The sequence below is a fragment of the Zymoseptoria tritici genome, chromosome 11 (genome assembly GCF_000219625.1).
Source record: "Zymoseptoria tritici IPO323 chromosome 11, whole genome shotgun sequence".
Classification (NCBI taxonomy): Eukaryota; Fungi; Ascomycota; class Dothideomycetes; order Mycosphaerellales; family Mycosphaerellaceae; genus Zymoseptoria; species Zymoseptoria tritici.
The window spans coordinates 1,147,324-1,167,221 of record NC_018208.1 but is presented as its reverse complement, the minus strand read 5'-3'; the positions used below and the strand labels follow the sequence as shown (position 1 = coordinate 1,167,221).

Genomic DNA, 19,898 nt, shown 5'->3' with positions numbered 1-19,898 from the left:
CGTAGATCGATCGACAAGGCTTGCTTTAAGGCGAGATCCTCCACTGGAGCTGTCGGAGAATACAACAAAGTCACACTGCTTGGTAGATGAGTGAGATGTGATGGATGTTGGAGATCTGCCTTCACAGAGATGGCGCTAGGAGGGACGGGAGCTTATCGATGGCGGGGCTGCAGGGTGTGAACGTTGTGGAGCCGCATCTTGTCATCGATGAAAGAGTCAGTACCACGAAACCATCGCGCCGGTCGCTCCATTGTTCTGTTGCTTCTGTCTTTGCCCTTTCACACCTGACCAGAGTCATTCCTTGACGGTTCTACGCGTGTCCTGGAATTTGCATTGCCATTCGGCTTGGGAGAACTTTGACGCATTACCTCTTCCGCACCTCGGTCGGTGGCAACTGTCAGCAGCACATTTGGAAAGCTAGATATTGTACAGCACAATGGCGAAGAACAAGCAGAAAGGGAGGGCGGGAAAGAAGCAAAAAGCACAGAAGGCATTCAGACAACCTCAACGAGATTACGACGATGATGATTTTGGTGCGCGCAAGAAAATGCCATGCATCTCGCTCAATCACATGCTAAAGTGCTCCCAGAACAATCGCCGTTCAAGCCATTCAAGGGCTTCGCTGGAAGTGCTCCTCCCCGAAACGGCGCATCGAGCTTTACGGCGAATGTGAAATTTCGAGAACAGGCAATCGCGTTCGTCAGTGCGGGCACCAACGCTCCTCCCACCCAATTGCGGCACACAACAGACGCCACTCCACCACCGCCTTACACCTCCAACGACGACGATGAAGATGAAGAGATGGATGATCTGAGTGACGTGGCTGAGGACAACATTGAGATCAACATTGTCACAAGTACCACGATTGAAGAGTCGGAGGACCGAATGGCAGACTTGAACATACACAACGCCACAGAAGAGATGGAAGTGGATGAGGCACCCACGGAACCGATGTTCGTCGTTGACACAGTGGGTGATTCGTCACTCGAGAGCAAGATGGCGAACAGCAAGCGTGCAGCCCGTCGTGCACCCTCTCCCATACCATCCGATTCGGACGACGAGGTTGTGGTTTTCTCCGGTCGGAACAAACGTGCCGTGATCATCGACGATGCTCCCATAGCAGTCGCTTCACCGGCACCAGGAAAGACTCCAGCATCCGCGAGGACGCCAGCACTACCAGTGGCACCGACAAATGTAAAGGCTACAGCACCACAGCCGCCCGTTGAAGAAGCACCTCACATGACAGACGACCTGCTTCGCGCTCTGGCTGGAGGAACTGAGCCCATCAAGTCCACGAAGGAGGCTCCAACGTACATGGGCTGGGCGAGTCAGCCTTCAGTCCACGATCAGACCGTTCGACCTGCAGATGAGTGGACGCCAGCTCCAGACGTGCCGTACTGGCGGAAGCATAACAAGAAGCCTCGTCCAGATCTCGGCCCGTCCGAGTCGGAAATCAAGGCATTTAAAGAAGCGCCGCAGAAAGACTCGAAGGTTCGATTTGTGCAGGCGGACAATTCTGAGACTTCCAAAGCTACCGCGGACGACGTAGCTACGGCAAAGGCGGATTGGAAATCTACACTGAAGGAGAAGAAGGCAGCGAAGGGCACGGCCTCCATGCGCGAACGTCTTCCCCACCTCGTGGTGGTCGGTCAACAAGCGGACGTCTCCTCGGTGAGCACGGTAGATCCATATGCTGCAGAGATCAGTGTCAAGGACGCTGGCCCGAGCAGGAGGGCCGGCAAGAAGGGTCGCAAGAAGAGTAATCGCGCGATGAGAAAGGCTATCGACTCCGATGACAATGACACCGACGGCGAAGCTGCATATGACGATTACATGGAGAACCTTGCCGCGGGTCTTGATGATGACGATGTTGGCAACGGGAGCGAGGTGGAGATCTCTGCATTCGAAGCGCGGTCAGTTGGTCTTGGACCTTCGATGGTCGTCAATGGAAAGGCGATTGCCGATGATGAAGTGCTGCCAAAGTACATGAGGAGCGAGGGTGAAGACCACGAATCAGATTGGGAAAGTGACAGCAGTGATGCGCTCAATCCGGACTCTGACGAGCTCTCCTCGGAAGAGGATCTGAACGCATCTGATTTGGAAGACGAGCTGGAGTACACCGAGAAGCAGATGTGGGAGGACGAACTAGACATCCGTCAACGCCGGATCGAGCGCATGACAGATGAGCAGATCGCTCGACTGTTTGCAAAGCAAGAAGAGCTCGGCATGACCGGTGACGAGCTTCTGATTGATGACGGAGCATTCACTTACACATCTGACGAAGGCTTCGGCGACATCACCGCAGCACGTGCAGGTCTTTCAGAGATCACCAACTCCGCGTTTGGAAAACGCAGCGCGCGGCGCAGTGGAGGTGACAAGAAGTTCAACTTTCCCAACGCGACCGCTCTTGCAGACACCGTGGAGCAATACGGCGAAAACGGTTTCGATATCATGGACATGGAACGTCCATCGCTGCGACCCACCAAGAAGGGCCGGAAGGGCAAGCTCCCAGACGTTCTCGACACCATTTCCGACGATGAGTTGAAGGCCAACCTCAACGACGCCTGGCAGAAGGACCGCTTCAAGAAGAGCCAGCAGAAGCTCGAGCGCGAAGAGCTCCGTCGTGAAGGCCTACTTGGCTCAGCCGGCCGCAAAGGCAAGCCCGATCTGAACGCTAAGTACCCGCTCGGCATGACTATGCGGCAGGTTGCCGACGAACTTCGCGACTTCCTCCAGAACGACTCGATGATGACGCGGTCGTTCCCGTCCATGGCTAAGAGCGACAGGGCGGCTCTTCACACGATCGCTACCGCTTTCAACCTGAACTCCAAGTCTCAGGGCAGCGGCAAGAATAGGTTTCCGATTCTGGCGAAAACCGCTCGTACCCAGCCGTATTCTCCTGACGTCTTCGAACGCGTCATGGCTGTGTCGGAGAAGGGCTTCCTCACCAACGGCAAGGCGAAGAAGCTGGCCAAGGGCGGAGCTGTTCCGGGCGGGCCAGGTGGTAGAGGCAAGGGAGGCTTCAGCAAGTCCGCTGTTGGTGTTCGCAATGGCGAGATTGTGGGTGCCGGTGCTGCGGAGATCGGGCAGGAGAGCATGGGACATCGGTTGATGCTGAAGATGGGTTGGAGTAAGGGCATGGGTCTGGGCAAGGACGGTGAGGGTTCGCAGGCGCCGATCGAGCAGAAGATTCGCCTGGGTACTGCCGGTCTCGGCTAGATGGGCTGTTCATTGGATGGATATGGCGTTCGTGGGAACAGGCATCAGTGTATAGACCATACGGAGGATGAGCGAAGAGGATTGAACGATGCGAAGAGTATGCCAGCAAGAGCGCAGTCATACGTATGGATGTGCATTGCAACCCAGAAAGAGTGAAGCCCTTGCTCGTATCGACGAATCTTAGTATAATTCGCATTAGGGTTAGGGTTTGGGTTGTTGTCGACTTCACGACCACGAGGTGTTGTGGTGTCCGGTATGGATGGAAATGATGCGTATTGAACATGCATTGCGATAGCATCGTTGTCGTAATTCTCCATCGTCGTCGCCGCCTCTTGCATGCAATTCCACGCTTTTGTTGCTGTTTTGGTTACTTTTCATAGTCATACACAAGAGACCATGATAGTCGCAGGTCTTTGTCACTTCAACACCACCACCACTCATGATCTCGGATTTTTTCAGGTCAACACGACGAAATGTATGGCGACAGTCAGCCTGGCAGTCATTGACTGATCTAGCAGAACAACTCCCAGAACGATCGACGAGCAACAAGTTGGAGGCAGTCGGCAGTCCTACGGACACCATATGGAAGCAATCCGCGTGGCACCCATGCTCCGAGACATGTCTGGAACAACATCACATCTCCCACCGGATCCATTCCTTGTACTTTGCAACAACATCATCAACATCACAGCCACATCTGGTATACACCTCTCATCTCTCAATCGTCTTCCTCCCATCAGCATCATGCAGGGCAAAGATGATCTCGTGGCGCATGAGATCTTCCCCTCCTTCACGAGCACGAGCGAGCTATCCGCGCCGTGACATCACCAAGACAGCTGCGTAGCCAACTTTACATCCACACCCGCCGGGAGAGGAGCGCCTATGAGGGATTTGGTAGGTACAGCAGGTTTTTATCTCCTCTCATCACTGTCAGTATTGCGCAGCTTTCAGTTTTGCATACTCGCCACTCTTCAGCTGGGTTGCTGCATCCCTGCTTTCACTGCCACTTTCTCCATCTCCCATATATACCCACCCCTCGAGCTTCACCCGCTTCTGTAGGGTTGTACCATGAAACTGCGGAAAGACCGTCCAACCACACCCGAACCGACCGAAACCATGGCTCAGAAGGAAGAGAAAGAGAAGCAGAAGCGTAGGCTGTCGGCCTTGTTTGGCAAGAAGAAGGAGAAGGATATCCAGCAGACGGCTCAGCAGCAACAAGCCGCCAACAATTCGAAATCTGGATATGGAGGAACCATCTTTTACCCTACCAACAACGCAGCGGCGGAAGGAGAACGCCGGACCAGCACTGGAGCAGGACGATCAGGAGCGTTGACACCACCGATTGTCACTCTCAAACCTATGTACAACATCGGTCATGACGGACAACAGCAGTCCCAACTCTCGGCCCTGCATGGTATGAACTCGAACTCCACGGCTATGACGCCTGGTCATGACTCTGCGTATGCTGGTAGTAGTACGCACAGCCAGAACGACTCGCAGAACTTCGTGCCGGTGAGGAATGAGGGCCAGATTCAGGGTGTCTCCGAGGATCGAGGACTGGCTCTTAATCGAGCGACCGGCGATGTGGTCGACGATCAGACGGGAGAGATTCTCTCGACGGTCACGACTACGACTACGACGACTACTACCACCACGACGAAGTCTGGAGGCAAGAAAGAGCAGAAGATTGAAGTCGCTAGCACGCCTTCTGCCGTCACCCAGCAGCAGAACAACAACAGCGCCGCTACCACGCCCTCGATCGTCAGTCCGACAGCCCAACAGATTAACAACAGCGGCGTTTCCGAAATGCCCGCCGACTCCGTACAGCTGCATCCAGACTCAGCGGCCTCTCAGCACAACCCTTCCTCCTCGAACATATCCTCCAACTCGAATCTCGAACAGCCGAACTCCAATGTCGACCACACCGAGCCGCAGAACGCACCTTTCGTTCCTTATCGGAATCCCAATCGCCGCTCTTACGATATCGATCGCTCCCGCGAGACGATCCCAGAGGAGACACCAAGCGAGTACGACCGCGAACGTGAATACGAGCGTGAGCGCGAGGACCGAGACCGCAACCACCGAGACCGCGATCCAATCAGTCCCATAGAGGCAGGAAACCAATGGTCGCGAGCCGGTACTATTCATGGCAGAGACGCTCCTCCCGTCCCAGCTCATACAGACCGGACATCTCCACCCGCTGTTCCAAGCTACGCCGCACCGACACCCGAACAGCACACCGCCACGCACGCGGCGCCGAGCTCCTCGCCTGCCGTGCAGCCTCACACAGCACCGGCGTACCCTGCTCCACCACCAACCATCCCCCGCCGTCCAGTCGGACCCATGACCTCCGCCACAGTCACTGGTCCCCCACCTTCCTTCCCAGCACAGGTACCCACCACTCACGGCACACAAGCAACTGCGCCTCCACAGCAAGCGGCTGTATATCAAGCGGGTACACTGCAAAATCTCAAGATGGCCGCCAAAGGTCTGCACGTAAGTCTCCAACCCATCCAAAACTTCCCACCAGCCGCGACATCGAAAGAGATCAGCCAGCTAACACTACCCAGGGCGTCGGCGAAACCCTCCGAGGAACTCTAAACAACGAAATCGACACCCGCTTTCCGAGAAAGAACACGCAGAAACAAGCCGCCGTGAATGAGAAGAATTTGGCTGCGTTGCAGAGAGGAGAGAAGGAGGTGGGCGGGTTTAATTCTTGGAGGTCGACTCTTTCTCAGCGGCAGACCGGTCCGTCGAGTCAGGCCGATGCAAATGTTCCGAGGAGTTTGCAGCCTCACGATGGAACGCAGGCTACGCAGGCTACGCAGGCTACGCAGCATGATGGGTATCTTGGTGCAGGCAGAGGCCAGGAGGGAAATGGGACTCTCACGCCTGTGGAGCATCATGTGTATCTTGGAGGGAGGGATACAAGGACGCCGAATTATTGAGGAAGGTCTGGGAATCTGGCGAAATCGACAGCAAGGATGGAAGGACAGTACACTTTGTGTTTCTTGAGCAGGGAGTGTCTTGGTGTGCGTGTATAGACAGACTGCTTTTCTTGGAGGAGGAGGATCATCTGGGTCATCTGAAGCTTATTGCTGCATATGCGAGTTGTAAATATCTCTCGAATGAATGAACGACCTGAACGACTTGAACGAACCAGCTTGACCGTGTAGATGTATCTGTCTCCCTTTACCAAAGACAGCAGACGTCCTCATGTCCTTTCCAAACACCGTACACGGTGCGCACAGGTCGACTACCATATACGCCTGTATGGCCGTACCGGTACGTCTCAATATGCAGACAAGTATACTGACATCGCAGCTTATTCAGACATACAAGTCTCCTGGCATGCCGTTTCCGATAAATGTACAGCTAATATGCCATGCCGGCTTGTAGAGGCGTGCAAGTAGGCTGGCATGTCGGATTGGATGACGGTACAGCTACACTGGGATGCCAGCTGATTTGGGCGTTCAAGTACGTTGGCATGTACGCCGATATGGCCGTCCACCTACGCATGTAGGTCCAGACAAGTGTGGTGGCATGTCAGCTCGTTTGGGCATAAAGGTACGGTGTGGAAAGACGGAGGACTTCCCTTCTCTGCGTCGTCCAGGCGCAAGTACATGCGAGGCCGTCTCAAGCGCCATGGTCAAGTTCAGCTTGCCGTGCGGCAGTTTAAGATCGCAGTGAGATCCTTCGCCGCCTCCGACTGCACTCATTCAACACCTGATCCACCTTCTGCTCCTGCTATCTCGACTCCTGTGGAACTTCAGGTTGCACTCTGATGTCGGTCTGTTCCAAAATCCGGATCCGAGAGCGGACCTGCCTCCGCTAGCGTGTTCAGGCGCGTCCGGAGGACAGCAAAACAAATCGGACTACACCTCCTCAGCTCCCCAGAAGGTGTCAAGTCGACAGAATGCCGTGTTCAATCGATTCGGAGCTGTATTTGCATGTCAGAAAAGGTGAAAGACAAGTCAATGTGAAGGACAAGAGACGATGAGTAGTTTGGTAATCATGCATTTCATCTCAATCGCCTGAGATACCTGTCTTCTTCCCATCCATCCACTGCTCTGCTGCTACTACTGTACAGCCCTCATGTGAAGCTCACTTCGCGCGCGCCGCCTCCTGCAGCGGGCGACGATGGTATTGTGAGCGCAGCAATGTTGTTGTGTGGAAATAACTCGAGAAAAAAAAGCAAACCCATCCCATGATCGCATTATCGAAAACGCCCGGCCACCTTCATGCTGAGCCCAGAAAGGGCGCATCCAAGCACCCTTGTTCAAACAAACGCCACCTTTCATCCTTCATGTGTTCCAGACCGAGTAGTTGTCGATCCTCTATTTGGTGGAGGAGGAGTACTTGGTGACGGCTTTGGTGCCCTCAGAGACGGCGTGCTTGGCGAGCTCACCGGGGAGGATGAGTCGGACGGAGGTCTGGATTTCGCGCGAGGAGATCGTGGACTTCTTGTTGTATGCGGCGAGCTTGGATGCCTCGGTTGCGACGCGCTCGAAGATGTCGTTGACGAAGGAGTTCAGGATGGACATGGCGCGGTTGGAGATACCAGTGTCAGGGTGGACCTGCTTGAGGACTGGAGATGAAACGCGTCAGAAAATGTGTCATGTGAGATGGAAGTGCGACTTCAAAGTGAGATGAAGCGCGTCGTTGATGATGAAGCGAGGACTCACCCTTGTAGATGTACGAGGAGTAGGTCTCCTTGCGGGTCTTGGTGCGCTTCTTCTTGTCACCAGTGGCGGCGGCGGTCTTCTTGCCAGCCTCCTTCTTCTCTGCGGGAGCCTTGCCAGCTGGTGCCTTGCCGGCGGTGGTTGGGGTCTGCGATGAGGAACACGCGTCAGTTTGCGATCAGATGTGAGAGAAACAAGGCTGGAAATCGCACCTTTTGCGCCTTGGGTGCCATTTTGGAAGATTTGGGTGTTGTTTGGAAGTGGTGGATGAGATTGAGATGAGTATGTGATGAATGTCGATGGATGGGCTGGTGTTGTCGTGTGTGGGAAAGGAAGAGGAACGGCGATGAAGTTGGGAGGGACGAGCGGGCTTAAGTAGTTTGATTCCCCGCCTGCGACGCCGCGGGATCAAGAACGCGACTTCTGGGTGCGAAGTTGTGTGATTGGTCCGTGCGTCACCCGCAAAGCCCGCGCAAGTCGCACCTCTTGATTGTGAGCGGCGGCGACAGCGCCCGCACTATTTAACTCCACCGTCTCCCCAACATCGCTCTTGTCGCTTCCTTTCTCTCTTCTTCATCCATCAGCCACAGCCATCCATCCATCCACGACATCAACATCACCACTTTCACCAAACTCACCTTTCTTCAAAACCAACCCCACCACACAAATCCATCAAAATGACTGGAGGAAAGTCCGGAGGCAAGGCCAGCGGTGCCAAATCGACTGCGCAATCGTGAGTTCTCCCTCACCCGTTTGTCGTGTGTTGTCTGTCCTTTTTGGACTCACTCCATGACTTTCCACCTCATTTGACGCGTTTTTCCATCTCGAATCAACGCGTTTTCACATCTTGAACCTCAATCTGACATCAATCACAGCCGTTCATCCAAGGCCGGTCTCGCATTCCCAGTCGGTCGTGTCCACCGTCTTCTTCGCAAGGGCAACTACGCTCAGCGTGTCGGTGCTGGTGAGTTTCATCTCTCAATCCACTTTCATCACATGCGACATTCACTGACTCATTCCTTCAGGTGCTCCCGTCTACCTCGCCGCCGTCCTCGAGTACCTGGCAGCTGAGATCCTCGAGTTGGCCGGCAACGCCGCTCGTGACAACAAGAAGACCCGCATCATCCCCCGTCATCTCCAACTCGCCATCCGCAACGACGAGGAGTTGAACAAGCTTCTCGGACACGTCACCATCGCCCAGGGTGGTGTGCTCCCCAACATTCACCAGAGTAAGCATCATCGCCAAATATCACTCCATCTCCCACATCCACTGACCTCATCTCCTAGACCTTCTGCCAAAGAAGACCACCGGCACCAAGGGCGGCAAGGGCCCATCTCAGGAGCTGTAGATGCTCTCATCTCTGTTTCCTAAAGAATCGACAAACACAATGGGTACTGGCGCACATGGGGTTGTTTCGCGAATGATAATGGACATCAATCGCATCAAGGCGGGAACACAATGGGTGTTCGTGGATTTTTCAAGACTTGCTTTTTTAACTACTACGTTGCATGGACTTCTGAGCATCTCCAGAAGGCTGTACATTACAGCAGCGGCGATGGCGACGAGAGATGGGGGAGAGGCGAGTCGGGCTTTATGATGATACCAAGGCTTGACAATTGAGCAATTCTGATCAGAAATCATTCTCACACTTCACTGTCTTCTTTGGCTCGTTCTTCCAGCTTATTTGCGAGTACGATGCCCTCTGCAGACGCGTGCAAGGTGAGGTCGGATCAAAACAAGAGGCCGCTTGGTTGAACGCGGTGGTCAATGCGCTGAGCCCAATGGTCGGCGGCCGAGTTTGGCAAATGCTCACAAAGTCGCCCATGGTCGAGGACCCAGCCATGATGACTTCGAAACCCTCGTTTCTCCATCACTTGAGGAATCTGGACTCACAGAAATATTGTGGTCGTGATGTTGGACGAGCAGATGGTTGTGCAGAGAAGCCTTCGCCAAATCGTCCTCAGCTCAAGCACAATGACGTGGGAGCCAGTTCTGATATGGCTGGCTCCAACAGCAGCAATACAGCAGATGATGCAACGATTGGAACGAAGAACGGAGTTTTGAGCACTCGCCCAGACGGATTCATTGCTGGACAAGGTTATGCAACTTTATACACGCGAAATCGTACTCAACTCAAGCAAACCACATCTCACCGCAGCGTACAACTCAGGAAGTGATCAGGTCTTCTCCCTCCATCCTCAGACCGAACCAATCTCTCCCACGCTATAATCCTCGTCCCTCCTACACTCCCTCTAGAACAGCAACATCCGACTCGGATCCTCAATATACTCCTTAATCTTCACCAAAAACGTCACCGCCTCCCGTCCATCCAATAATCTGTGATCGTACGTCAAAGCGAGGTACATCATCGGACGAATCTCGACTTTGCCGTCGATGGCGACGGGTTTCTGGTTGATGGCGTGGAGGCCCAGAACGGCGGTTTGTGGCAGGTTGATGATGGGCGTGCCCATGAGGGAGCCGAAGACGCCGCCGTTGGAGATAGTGAAGGTGCCGCCGGCCATGTCTTCGATGGTAAGTTTGTTGTCGCGGGCCTGTCAATCATATAATTAGCAATGGGTTTGGGACTTGCCGTGTTCGATGCGACTGACCTTCTTGCCGAGCTCGGCGATGGACTTCTCAATTCCGATCATGTCCATGCTCTCGGCGTTGCGCACGACGGGGGTGACGAGACCCTTCTCCGTGGCGACCGCAACGCTGATGTCGACGTAGTCCTTGTAGACAATGGTGTCGCCACCGCCTGGGCCCTCGATGCTGGCGTTGACGGTGGGAACCTCCTTCATGGCGAGGACAGCCGCGCGTGAGAAAGCGCTCATGAAGCCGAACTTGACGCCCGTCTTCTTGAGGACTTCATCCTTGTACTTCTTTCGCAGGTTCATAAGCGCGGACATGTCCACCTCGTTGAAGGTCGTGAGCGAAGCGGCGGTGTTCTGCGACTGCTTCAGGCGCTCGGCGATTCGTAGGCGCATGCGGTTCATCTTGATGCGGCGCTCCTCACGGTTGCCGTAGGGCGATTCGGACTTTGATTCCGACTCCTTGGGTTTTGACTCCTCCTTCTTTGGCTTCTGCTCCTGCTTGGGAGGTGCTGGCTTTGACTCCTGCTTGGGCTCAGGCTTTGATTCTTGCTTTGGCGCAGGCTTTGATTCCTCCTTGGGCTCCGATTTGGACTTTTCTGTCTCGCCCTCTGTCTGAGAAGAGGTCTTCTGGTCTGATGATGCCGCATCCTTTGGCTCGCTACCTGCCTTCTCCGCTTTTTGTCCTGGCTCTCCGCCCAGCTCGAGCTTCACCAAATCTTGTCCCACAGTAACAGTGTCCTCCTCATTCGCAAGAAACTCCTTGATGGTACCAGCAGCAGGTGCATTGACAGCGACGTCGATCTTGTCGGTCTCGATGGTGGCTATCTCCTCGTCCAGCTCAACGTAGTCGCCGACCTGTTTTGAGAATTGCTTCAATGTACCCTCGGATATCGATTCGGCCATCGTTGGGACTTTAACGATCTGCTCCTCTGGAGAAATGTTAGCTTGATGATATCTCTCTCTTCTCCCATGCTGAACGTACCATGGTATCGACTTGTTAAACTGAAATGGCGAGCTTGCAGTGGTTGGAGAGACTTTCTGTTTACTGTTAGCTAGAAGCTCCATGCAATACGCTGAAGGTTCGCATACGATGATTCTGAGAGCGCGGGAAGAGCTTTCGAGTAGGAGATGCCAGTGGAGAGGGTGCGAAGGCCAGCGGAAGCTCGTGGAGCAGTGCAAGATGCAGCGCGAAGAACAGGGCGGATCGCCAGTCGGCGAAGGCACTGAGCGCTGGACATGATGAGAGAGAGCCAGTGAGTGGTCTTGAGAAGCTCTCGGAGGGAAGCGCGTCGAGATAGAGGAGGTGATGAGGGATGCGAGCTCGTCGCACTTGGTGTTCAAGCTGTGGCAGGTAGGTGTTCACTGTTCAGCTCAGGTTGTTTGCGATCTTCACAAGGACGAACTTCGTCAGGGCGCTCGTAGCTCCGGGCTTTCCCGGTGAACTGAATCGACACCTCCGCAACAGCACAGCGGCAGTCAGTCCAGCAGCCGCACCACCGACTTCACATTCGGTGCCAGACACGACACGGCATCATGGCGCCCAATACGCATGTCCTGTGAGCATTGCTTGTCCTGGTATGCGCCCTCACAAGCTAACGCAATCGCGCACAGTCATCTCTACCGCCGCGCCCTCAAGCTCTCCCTCGACTGGGCCGTCCACCGATATGTCTGGCGCGGACAGGCCATGTACATCCGCAGCCTATTCGAAGCGAACAGAACCGTGAACCAACCGAGACAACAAAAGGTGCGAAGCGTCGACAAACACGGAAGGTGGTGGCCACAGCAGGCGCTGACGAGGGGACACAGATGCTCGTGGAGCAGACCGAAGAGTTGCTGGAGAAGTGGAAGCACCCCGACCCATACAGACCACCTACGGCTCCTGGTGGCAGCAAGTACGAGCGCAACTTGCCTTGTCCAAACTTGGATCGTGAGTTGAGACTGAGCGCATTGCGAGGACAGACGTATACTGACATTGGCACAGCGCCTCCACCAATGCACTTGTAGGGACATGGGAAGATGGGACTGGCGTTTTGATTGTATATACGGGACAGCCGACCTCGCACAGAGACACGAATGCTATACCGAAATCATGAACGGAATGGGCCTTACGAGGGTGTTCTTCATATCTCATGTCTAATCTACAGCCTAGCCGTCACGTCTTTGCCGGATTCGAGCTCATGAACCCGCTTCGCAACCCACTTCCGGATGGTCGCAACCAGCGCATCGATCTGCTCGACACTGTTGCCGGCATGCAGGCATACTCGGATTCGCTCTGTGCCCTCTGGTACCGTTGGTGGCAGGATTCCACGGACCACAAATCCACTCCTCTGGCAGTGCGCGGCGAGGATCTTCGGCTCGAATGACAAGATCGAGAATATCGGTGTGTCTGGACATTGCTGTGGACATTGCAGGAGATGCTGCATGTTTGTCGCCAGATTCAGAGACTCTTGCATCTCAAGCAATCTCTCGTGCAGCGCTCGAATCAGCATCTGGAGATTTCTCGCCAATGCCACGGTCTTCCCTTCCATCAGGAACGAATACGATGCTCTTATCGCCGCCAATGCTGGATATGACATGAAGGTCGTGTAGATCATTGGCCTCGCGTAGTTGATGAGGTATTGCCGGATGAGCGGACTGCAGAGAAGGATGCCCCCATTACATGCCAGCGCTTTGCCGAACGTGTGCAGTCGTACAGTCACTTCTTTCTCAAGACCCAACCCGCTCACCAGCCCTCTCCCTCGCGGACCGAAAATGCCGTTTGAATGAGCCTCGTCGACGATCAAGTGCCCGTTGCCCTTCGGCAGTACTGCCTTGACCACCGCCACGAAGTCTCTGAGCGGCGCCACGTCCCCATCCATGCTGTACACCGCTTCGACCGAGATGAAGACATTCCTTCGACCTTCCCGCAGCGCCTCATCCTCGGCGACACAGTCCTCCAGTACTCTCCTCAATGCTGCCGGCTCGTTGTGCGTGAAATGCACCAACTTTCTCGCTCGTGACATTCTCATCCCATCGTGAACACTCGCGTGAATGAATTCATCGTAAACCACCACATCTCCCGGCTGGGGCAAACATGAGAACAGTCCAGCATTCGCATCGTAGCCTGAATTGCACAGTAGTCCAGCTTCTGCACCATGGAATTCCGCAATGTCGTTCTCCAGTCGTTCCGCGTACGTTGAGTTTCCGTCTAGGAGTCGTGAACCGCCACTGCCGAGATGGTTGGCGAGAGCTGGGTCGGATTGAAGTTCTTTCAAGAACGCAGCTCGTAATTCTTGCGATGTTGCGAGGGAGAGGAAGTCGTTGGAGGAGAAGTCAATGGAGGTCGCTGGGTTTGTGGTCAATTGTCGGATTGTGGATTGCTGCTTTCGCTTGGCCAGGGCTGTTGAGAGGGCATTGTCGAGATGGGAGGTATTGGGCTTTGACATCCTCGAGCGGCCGCTGAGTCGACGACTGCTCGCTTTCTGGCCTTCGTGGTCCGAGAGCGCGTTCTTCGACCTGACGAACGGAGACTCTGATTCCTTACTTTGCAGCTCGATGTTGCTAGGCATTGAGATATCTCGCACGATGGGGGAGGTTTATTAAGCTCTGTCTAGACCGGCTCAGACCGAGCTGGGCTTCTTCCGGGCTTGAGCTTGACGGTGAGGTCCTCTTCAACATATCATCCAGGTCTTCTTTACTTTCCTGCCGTTGTTGCGTTCTTGCGAGGCGTCGTGGTGTCAGCATGCGGCATGTCGGGTCTGTTTTGTGGCCGAAGTTGCGAGTCTTGCAGGTGTACGGCGCAAACACAGGTGTCGGCAAAACGATATTCTCGTCGGTGTTGATTCGTGCCTTCAAGAAGCGGCTCCAAAACGTCAACTATCTCAAACCTGTCTCCACCGGGCCATTGGACGAAGCAGATGATCAGTGAGTTATCCATTACACCTGTGATCACACGGAAGAGTCTTGACTCTAGAAACCCACCGTGGGCGAGGCAATGACAATATTTGTGACCACGATTGCTGCTACCCAAACCCTAACCCTAAGCACAATGTCTCTTCAACAAGAACCTCAAGACTAATCCAACGACAGTCACATTGCAAGACTTGGCTCAAACGTCAGCTCGAGATGTCTCTTCCAATTTGACGATCCAGTGAGCCCTCACTTGGCCGTCCGGTCGGCCGGCAAACCCATCAGCGATGCAGCAGTCCTCGAAGCTGTCTACGGCGAACTCAATGGATATGCGGATGGCAAGGACCGAATCGCAATAGTAGAGACTGCTGGGGGCGTATTGTCTCCGGCACCCTCAGGAAGCTCGCAAGCAGACCTATATCGACCGCTCAGACTGCCGACCATTCTCATCGGAGACCACAATCTCGGAGGCATCGGAACCACGATCTCCGCCTGGGAATCGTTACACATCCGAGGATACGACGTGACATCCGTGGCTCTTTTCTCGGGAGACCGGTACGAGAATCATGTGTACCTCAAAGACTACTTCAAGGAGCGTGGCGTTGCCTCGTTCTCAATACCGCCGCCACCAGAGCGACACGCTGACGCCGAGGAGGACCTCAAAGCGATGCAGTATTACTACGACAAGTCAAGCGGGGACGCTGGCGTAGCAGACTTCACGAGAGACTTCATCGAAGCGCACGATAAACGCATCGCATATCTGCGGTCAATGCCTGAACAGGCAGACAAAGTGATCTGGCACCCTTTCCTCCAGCACACCGAGAGGTCCAAGTATACGATCACAGCCTGGGACTCTGCCTACGGCGACCACTTCCAGAGTTATACAATCAAGTCTGATCAGGCCAAGCTCGACTCCGCAGAACAGGAGCAATCATTGTTGAAGCCTGCCTTCGATGGATCGGCATCGTGGTGGACGCAAGGCCTCGGACACGGAAACCCGAAGCTCGCACTTACGGCCGCCAATGCCGCTGGGAGGTACGGTCATGTAATGTTCGGCGGTGCGGTTCACCAGCCCGCACTGGAACTAGCGAAGACAGTCGTGAAGGAGTCTAGCAACCCAAGGTTGAGCAAGGTCTTCTACTCCGACAACGGCAGCACTGGGATGGAAGTGGCTGTCAAGATGGCGCTGCGAGCAATGATGGTCCGACACAAGCCGCGCGAGCCACGGAAGACTGAACTCTCCATTCTCGGACTCAAGAACAGTTATCATGGTGACACCATCGGCACTATGGACTGCTCGGAGCCGAGCATCTTCAACGAGAAGGTGGAGTGGTACCGAGGCCGTGGACTTTGGCTGGACTTCCCGACTGTGAAGATGCGCAAAGGCCAGTGGATCGTCGAGCCATTCGACTCGAGCCGAGAGACCCGTCAATTCGACTCGCTGAACGATGTGTTTGATTTCAGCAATCGGGAGGCCGACTGCAAGCAATACAAGAAGTACATCCTCGACACGATCAGTGAGACTGTGAAGAAGGAAAGACTTAATCTAGGAGCTCTGATAATCGAGCCCATACTGCTCGGAGCTGGCGGTATGATGTTCGCCGATCCGCTGTATCAGAAGTGCCTGGTCGAAGTAGCACGAGAGCTCCAGTTCGCAAGACAGGACGGACCAAAAGCAGGATCCCATGGAGGCTCTTCAGGTTCACCTCTCGACTGGCAGGGCCTGCCAGTGATATTCGACGAGGTCTTCACGGGCCTGTATCGCCTGGGACGATTTAGCTCGGGCAGCTTCCTGGGCGTTGAGCCAGACATCGTTGTCAACGCCAAACTGCTCACCGGTGGCCTTCTCCCGCTCTGCACGACAACCGCTAGTGAGTCCATATTCGAGGCCTTCTTGAGCGAGGACAAGACAGACGCGCTTTTGCATGGTCATAGCTACACAGCGCATCCGATGGGCTGCTCAGTTGCGAACGAAAGCTTGAGAACACTCATGACACTGGACCGAGGTGGATCTTGGACGGACTATAAGAAGGACTGGAGTCCAACAACATCTACTAACAGCCCGAACAACCAGCACGCATGGAGCATGTGGTCGTTATCTTTCGTCTCGGCCATTTCGCACAAGGAGCAAGTCGACAATGTCTTTGCAATCGGATCCGTGCTTGCGATCACCGTGAAAGATCCAGCTGGCTCGGGATATGCCTCGACAGCGGCGACTGGATTGCGGGATCGATTGCTGGCAGGGAATGGCAACGATGAGGCAGTCATCCATTCGAGAGTGCTCGGCAATGTGCTGTATCTGATGTCAGCTCCGACCACACCGGCTGAGACGATAGCCGATATCGAGAAGACGGTCACGGAGGCGTTGGAATAATGTGGGCAATCATGATAATCTAAAAGGTGGTTCTGAAGCGAGAGAGATGGAAGCCGAGCATGAGATCGCGTGGGACACGCGTGTGTGGTACACGCTAGAAGAGTGGATCACGTGATGCACGGATTATATAATGCAATATCGAAATTCCGAGAATCGCTAAATCCGTAAAAATAGCTAAACTTCTACGAATTATTACACTACAACTATAGCTCTAATAGATAAGGCCGAGGGCTAGTGAATTTATTCGTTGCCGGCTTGCGGCATGATCCGCGTTTGGGACGCGTTCAAAACACCACCACTTTACAACGTGATATCTTTGCAACTACAACACTAAATTAGACACTTAATAGCTTAAATTAAAGCCCTTGTTGTGCTCTTCAAAATAAGACTTCGTTCATCCGGAAAGGTGCCCTACACGCCGCGTAAGAGCGATAGAGGAATTCGCAAAGAACACACTACCCCGAACCGGTCTAAAGCGTTAATCCTTTTCGAATATAGTGTCCTAAGGCTAGCGATACGAGGACTTACAGGCATTCCTAAGCGTACATAGAGGCTACACGCTGCAAAAGGAGGATTAGATAGACGCATAGACAAGGCTAGCTAGTCGAATCGTAGAAGGAAGAAGGACATTAGCACTAAGACGCTAAGGAAGATAATCGCGTACGTTTCTAAGTCCTACGAACACTACATATTGCCTTAGAAGGTATTAAAGGATCGTTTTAACCTTCAGTATTGCGCACGTACGCTACAGAAGTCTATAAACGAGGCTGGATATTACAAGTGTAAGGCCTGTTAAAAGAGCTACCTCCAGACGGCTAATATCGACAAGAGGAAGGCGTTCTGTGCTATATAGTTGTTTCTCGAGCTAGACTATTAGAAGGGCGTGCGATTTACAGACGAGGTGCACTTCTGCGTCGAGGCAAGACGCACTGCAATAGTTATTTATAACTAAGAGGAGCGTGAATGCGAGACTTGTATTTAATTTAACAAGCGCAACATAGCCTTAGTCTTCTACTACTAGGCTATAGTCGGCTAGAACTACAAGAGCAACATTATCTTTTACGACGTAAATACGAGCAGTAAAGATCTAGCGTAGGACAAGGACTCGGCAGAGTAATATAGCGATATCCCTTAACCGGCACTAGTGCTCGAAATAGAAGCTGAAGAACGACGACTGCTCGGCGACGACGATGCCACACCGGCTTGTAAGTATACGTGCAAGAACAAGAGCAACTGCAAGCACGAGTGTTGCAAAGGTAGACCGGCTAAGCGTATAAAGAAGGGCGGCAACATAATATAAGAGCAATACCTCGAGGACATCTTTAAGGCCTATATCGAGCTAGCATAGAGACAAGCATAATTAGAGGGTGTTAAATTCGTTCTTAAGGAAGACAACGACGGCTTATATAGCACGCGGTTAATAGATAATATCGTATATCGATATAAGGTCTTACTGCACAACTTTAAGTAGTATACTAACTTACCGCAGTTACTAGACCTCTTAATTATCGAGAACGTATAGCGCATCCTTAAACAACGAGTTGAAAGTAGGGAACTACAGACTAAGGAATAACTAAAGAGCTATATCGTTAAAGAATAGGCTAATATAACACAAGATAAGATTAATAAGCTCGTGTTAACGATGCCTTAAAGGATCTATAACTGCTTCTTTAATAACGGCTTGCATACGAGCTATTAAGGCAACAACACCTTAGAAACTTGCATACAGCTAGATCACTATACAAACTATAGACGGCCGAACAGACTGCACCTTCACGCGGTGGCCGTCGTAAGTACCTTCCTTGGAAGGGAAACCAAGACAGTCTGGAAGAAACCTCCTCGAAGAAACCTCCTCGAAAACCTCTCGAAATCCGCCCGAAATCCTTCTCGAAATCCGCCTCGAAACACAAGCTACAGAACAACAGCACGATTCGAACGAATAGCTCTCTACGCTACGAACAAGAAGAAGAAGAAGAAGAAGAAGAAGAGGCAGTCCACTCTGTCCTATACGCGCACCTCCTCGAAATCCGAACCGAAGCACTTCAAAGAGCTGGAACAGTCGGTGGAATCTACAACTCTGCGATTAACCTGCGTTGTCGTAGATAGAACTGCTACTACGATACTACAAAGGCATATTAAGGACAAGAGAAGACAGCGAGTTGGACAGCTGCTCTGCTTTGCATTCGAATTTTGCATTCGAATTTGCAGCGTGTGTGTGTATGCGAAGCGGAAGGATCCGCTGAAAATTCTGCAAAAGCTTGGCGCGAAAATTCTGCAGCCCCGGCTGCAGACAACGACACTCGTTTGATTTCCTTTTGTCTTGCGCTGTTTTAAAGTCCTTCGGCAGATTCTGCTTGCAGGTCCTGCCTTAGGCACGGGGTTTCCCCTAAGGTTAAAGAATACCGAAAGAATTTGATTGTAAATAGATCTACTGCCTTGCTTGCAAGGCCGTCCTACATAGTTATAGACTCCAAAAGGACGTAAATGGAATAAACAAACAAACAAACAAACAATATACAAACTATAGCCTTATTCAATTTTATTACGATCCCCTAAGTAGTTGTTAAGATAATTTCATTTCTTCACTAAATTAAGGTAGTAGTAACGAAGCCGACCAACGCCAAGGCGGGGGCGGCAGTAAATTCCTTCACCAGCCCTCGGGCGTTGCTTAAGCTAGAAGAGAATAATAGAAAGAATATTATTAAAATTAGTAGGAAGTATAATATCTATAGGACGACGTTATAGCGTAGATATAACAAACTAATAGAATCTTAAGCCTAGCGTAACGAAGAAAGGTCGATTCTCTTATACTAATAAGAACGTACCCTCGTAGCTTATATTATAATACTTATACGTAGAGGCATTCTACCGATACCTACTATAGTTCGTACGTTCGTTTACGACATCGTAAAGGTCCTACTAAGCCGTTACTAGGTACTACGATTTGTTAAAAGGTACGGTAAGGCTATTAATTCGAGATACCTTAATCCCCTCGATAAGAACTATAAATAGGTAGAGGCACCGAGGTTTTTTAAGGCCTATTACTAGCTCCTTATAGAGAAGAAAGAGTAGTATAATATTAAGGCATAGAATACCTATAATATAGACGAGAAGGGCTTCCTAATGTAAGGGTCTAAACC

General features: G+C 52.7%; 8 protein-coding genes across 8 annotated transcripts; 5 read left to right on the top strand and 3 right to left on the bottom strand.

Annotated features, from left to right (window-relative positions):
* Window positions 1-326: 326 nt before the first annotated feature.
* On the top strand, window positions 327-3,219 carry MYCGRDRAFT_111313 (uncharacterized protein; the record flags this gene model as incomplete). The annotated part of the gene is made up of 2 exons (XM_003848511.1): window positions 327-533; window positions 590-3,219. 2 exons carry the CDS (start codon window positions 437-439, stop codon window positions 3,217-3,219), a joined length of 2,727 nt encoding a protein of 908 aa, XP_003848559.1.
* Window positions 3,220-7,269: 4,050 nt separating this feature from the next.
* Window positions 7,270-8,221, bottom strand: HTB2401 (histone 2B; the record flags this gene model as incomplete). Its single annotated transcript, XM_003848367.1, has 3 exons — window positions 7,270-7,807; window positions 7,905-8,049; window positions 8,114-8,221. The coding sequence occupies 3 exons, from the start codon at window positions 8,132-8,134 to the stop codon at window positions 7,557-7,559; spliced, it is 417 nt and encodes a 138-aa protein (XP_003848415.1).
* Window positions 8,222-8,462: 241 nt separating this feature from the next.
* HTA2402 (histone 2A) lies at window positions 8,463-9,550 on the top strand (the record flags this gene model as incomplete). The annotated part of the gene is made up of 4 exons (XM_003848512.1): window positions 8,463-8,634; window positions 8,777-8,865; window positions 8,927-9,130; window positions 9,189-9,550. The coding sequence occupies 4 exons, from the start codon at window positions 8,579-8,581 to the stop codon at window positions 9,248-9,250; spliced, it is 411 nt and encodes a 136-aa protein (XP_003848560.1).
* Window positions 9,551-10,066: 516 nt separating this feature from the next.
* On the bottom strand, window positions 10,067-11,857 carry KGD2 (dihydrolipoyllysine-residue succinyltransferase; the record flags this gene model as incomplete). The annotated part of the gene is made up of 4 exons (XM_003848366.1): window positions 10,067-10,454; window positions 10,512-11,425; window positions 11,479-11,534; window positions 11,586-11,857. The coding sequence occupies 4 exons, from the start codon at window positions 11,732-11,734 to the stop codon at window positions 10,155-10,157; spliced, it is 1,419 nt and encodes a 472-aa protein (XP_003848414.1).
* A 254-nt stretch (window positions 11,858-12,111) lies between these two features.
* Window positions 12,112-12,422, top strand: MYCGRDRAFT_29525 (uncharacterized protein; the record flags this gene model as incomplete). Its single annotated transcript, XM_003848513.1, has 2 exons — window positions 12,112-12,240; window positions 12,303-12,422. Coding segments are annotated over 2 exons (249 nt in total), but the record flags the coding sequence as incomplete, so codon positions are not given.
* A 212-nt stretch (window positions 12,423-12,634) lies between these two features.
* MYCGRDRAFT_49723 (uncharacterized protein) lies at window positions 12,635-13,921 on the bottom strand (the record flags this gene model as incomplete). The annotated part of the gene is made up of 1 exon (XM_003848365.1): window positions 12,635-13,921. One exon carries the CDS (start codon window positions 13,919-13,921, stop codon window positions 12,635-12,637), a length of 1,287 nt encoding a protein of 428 aa, XP_003848413.1.
* A 296-nt stretch (window positions 13,922-14,217) lies between these two features.
* On the top strand, window positions 14,218-16,758 carry MYCGRDRAFT_111308 (uncharacterized protein; the record flags this gene model as incomplete). The annotated part of the gene is made up of 2 exons (XM_003848514.1): window positions 14,218-14,399; window positions 14,565-16,758. 2 exons carry the CDS (start codon window positions 14,218-14,220, stop codon window positions 16,756-16,758), a joined length of 2,376 nt encoding a protein of 791 aa, XP_003848562.1.
* A 1,965-nt stretch (window positions 16,759-18,723) lies between these two features.
* Window positions 18,724-19,246, top strand: MYCGRDRAFT_82650 (uncharacterized protein; the record flags this gene model as incomplete). Its single annotated transcript, XM_003848515.1, has 2 exons — window positions 18,724-18,852; window positions 18,883-19,246. Coding segments are annotated over 2 exons (235 nt in total), but the record flags the coding sequence as incomplete, so codon positions are not given.
* Window positions 19,247-19,898: the final 652 nt, after the last annotated feature.